At 31.1% G+C, this 1,847-nt stretch overlaps 1 protein-coding gene across 1 annotated transcript; it reads right to left on the reverse strand.

The window, feature by feature from the left end:
• Positions 1 to 64: 64 nt before the first annotated feature.
• LOC105116292 (GDSL esterase/lipase 4-like) lies at positions 65 to 998 on the reverse strand (the record flags this gene model as incomplete). Its single annotated transcript, XM_011013571.1, has 3 exons — positions 728 to 998; positions 511 to 629; positions 65 to 150 (listed from the first exon to the last, which is right to left on the reverse strand). Coding segments are annotated over exons 1-3 (476 nt in total), but the record flags the coding sequence as incomplete, so codon positions are not given.
• Between the last annotated feature and the right edge of the window lie 849 nt (positions 999 to 1,847).

Raw genomic sequence — 1,847 nt, forward strand, 5'->3', positions numbered from 1 at the left:
ATTATCAACAAAATGAGAGTAATCATTGCCTCCAACACAAGTCGCATAGACTGCGTGGCTCAACCGTTTATTTGCCTCTTTGTCCCCAAGCTGCTCCTCCATCGAAATGGCCACGTTCTTGAAGTTGCTAAGTTGCATGCCAAGACTAATCTGGGGATGAGGAAATTAATGGTAAGATTTTGAAGCACAAAAGTACATAAACATCAGCTATTTCTACAAGACCCGTGAAGTGGTTTTTTTTTTAATTATTATTGTTAGAAAATAATATAAATCATATACTAAGATCTCACCTAATAGCTAATAATTTAAGTTATTAGATTGAGATGGTTCTTTAACATGGTATTAAAATCTTGATGATCAAATAGTCTTGAGTTCAAAACTCATTATTTCTATGTATTTGATAAAAATTAGATACAAGATTTCAAATAATTTTTATTTGAGAGAGTATAAAAAAAATATATAAATTATATATTCAAATCACACCTAAATAATTATTTAACAATCACGTACCACTTTAGGATCAGTTTCATAAAAGACACCAGCTCCACCACTTGCGAAATTTACTCCATTAGTGAAATTAATACCAGGTTGTAAATATGGGGGGACGAACGGTTGACCTATCTTTGTTGCTGCATGTAATCATCCATTAGAAAAGAAAATTTAAATTAACCGAAAAACTTAACAACAATTTCGAAAAAGATTCATATTATATTTTTCCAATACTTACCGATGAGGTCGACAATGAGACGGCCATCGGTGAATCTCCCAGTAGGAAAGTGGAAGAAGGTTTCTCCATATGGCCAATAATTTGCTCTATCCGAAACGCTGAGATTGATATAGTTATCGTTTCCTGCATCAAAGATTGAATCTCCAAATATGAACATAGCAACATGTCTTTTTGGCTGTCTAGAGCGATCACATAGGGAGATTTCTGGGATGCGAAGGCTGGCAAGGAAATTGAGCAGAAGAAAATTGAAGGTTAATTTTGATGCAGCCATTACCTACCGTTCCCAATGTCGCTTCGCTCTTCCATTCCACTTATTCATAGAGGTCACACCATATCCTTGCATTTTGACAACACTGATTTGGGCACTTTGGTCACGTTACAGCAATTCAGACAATAAGACAAAGGCTAGTTAGGTGAATCTGTATGAATTTATACAATTGAAGGTATCGATATTTATTTATTTTTAAATAGATTTGAATTCTCAAAATTATACTAATGAAATGAAATTTAAAAGGATGGTAGGTGTAAGAAAACTTCCATGAGGTATTATTATTAATTAAATAACCTCTGTTTTTTATACTGATTTTCATTTATAATTGCATTTCAAATTTTAACTTAGTAGAAGTTAAGATAATTTATTTTGCATAAAAAAATTATTTTATAACCATTTTAATGAAATATATATTTTTTTAAAATTTATTTTTTATAAACTACAATTAAAAATATTTTCTAAAAAATCATAAATATGAAGAGATGATGTCACAGAGGAGTGATTATAATTCGCATCCGCTGGTCAAAGAATTTCCTTTAAACAGGAAGTCGTCAAGGATCCTTCTTCACATTTATTACCACGGAGTTCTTTCTTTAGTCTCTTGGCTGGTGGGCAACCTCTTGGCCCTTCATTTAAAATAGCAAATTCCCTTGCTCCCACATTGAGCAATTCCTGTAAATGCGATAAAAAAAATGAATTTTACACACAATAATTATAAATATACTAAATCAACTCGGCTCAATTCAAGATTTAAGTTATAGATTAGACAAGTTGATATAAATCAACAAAACATAATCTAATTTTATTTATAAAAAAATAATATTGACTCAAAAATAAACCAAAGCATAA

The sequence above is a fragment of the Populus euphratica genome, unplaced genomic scaffold (assembly GCF_000495115.2).
Source record: "Populus euphratica unplaced genomic scaffold, PopEup_1.0 scaffold898.1, whole genome shotgun sequence".
NCBI classification, from domain to species: domain Eukaryota; kingdom Viridiplantae; phylum Streptophyta; class Magnoliopsida; order Malpighiales; family Salicaceae; genus Populus; species Populus euphratica.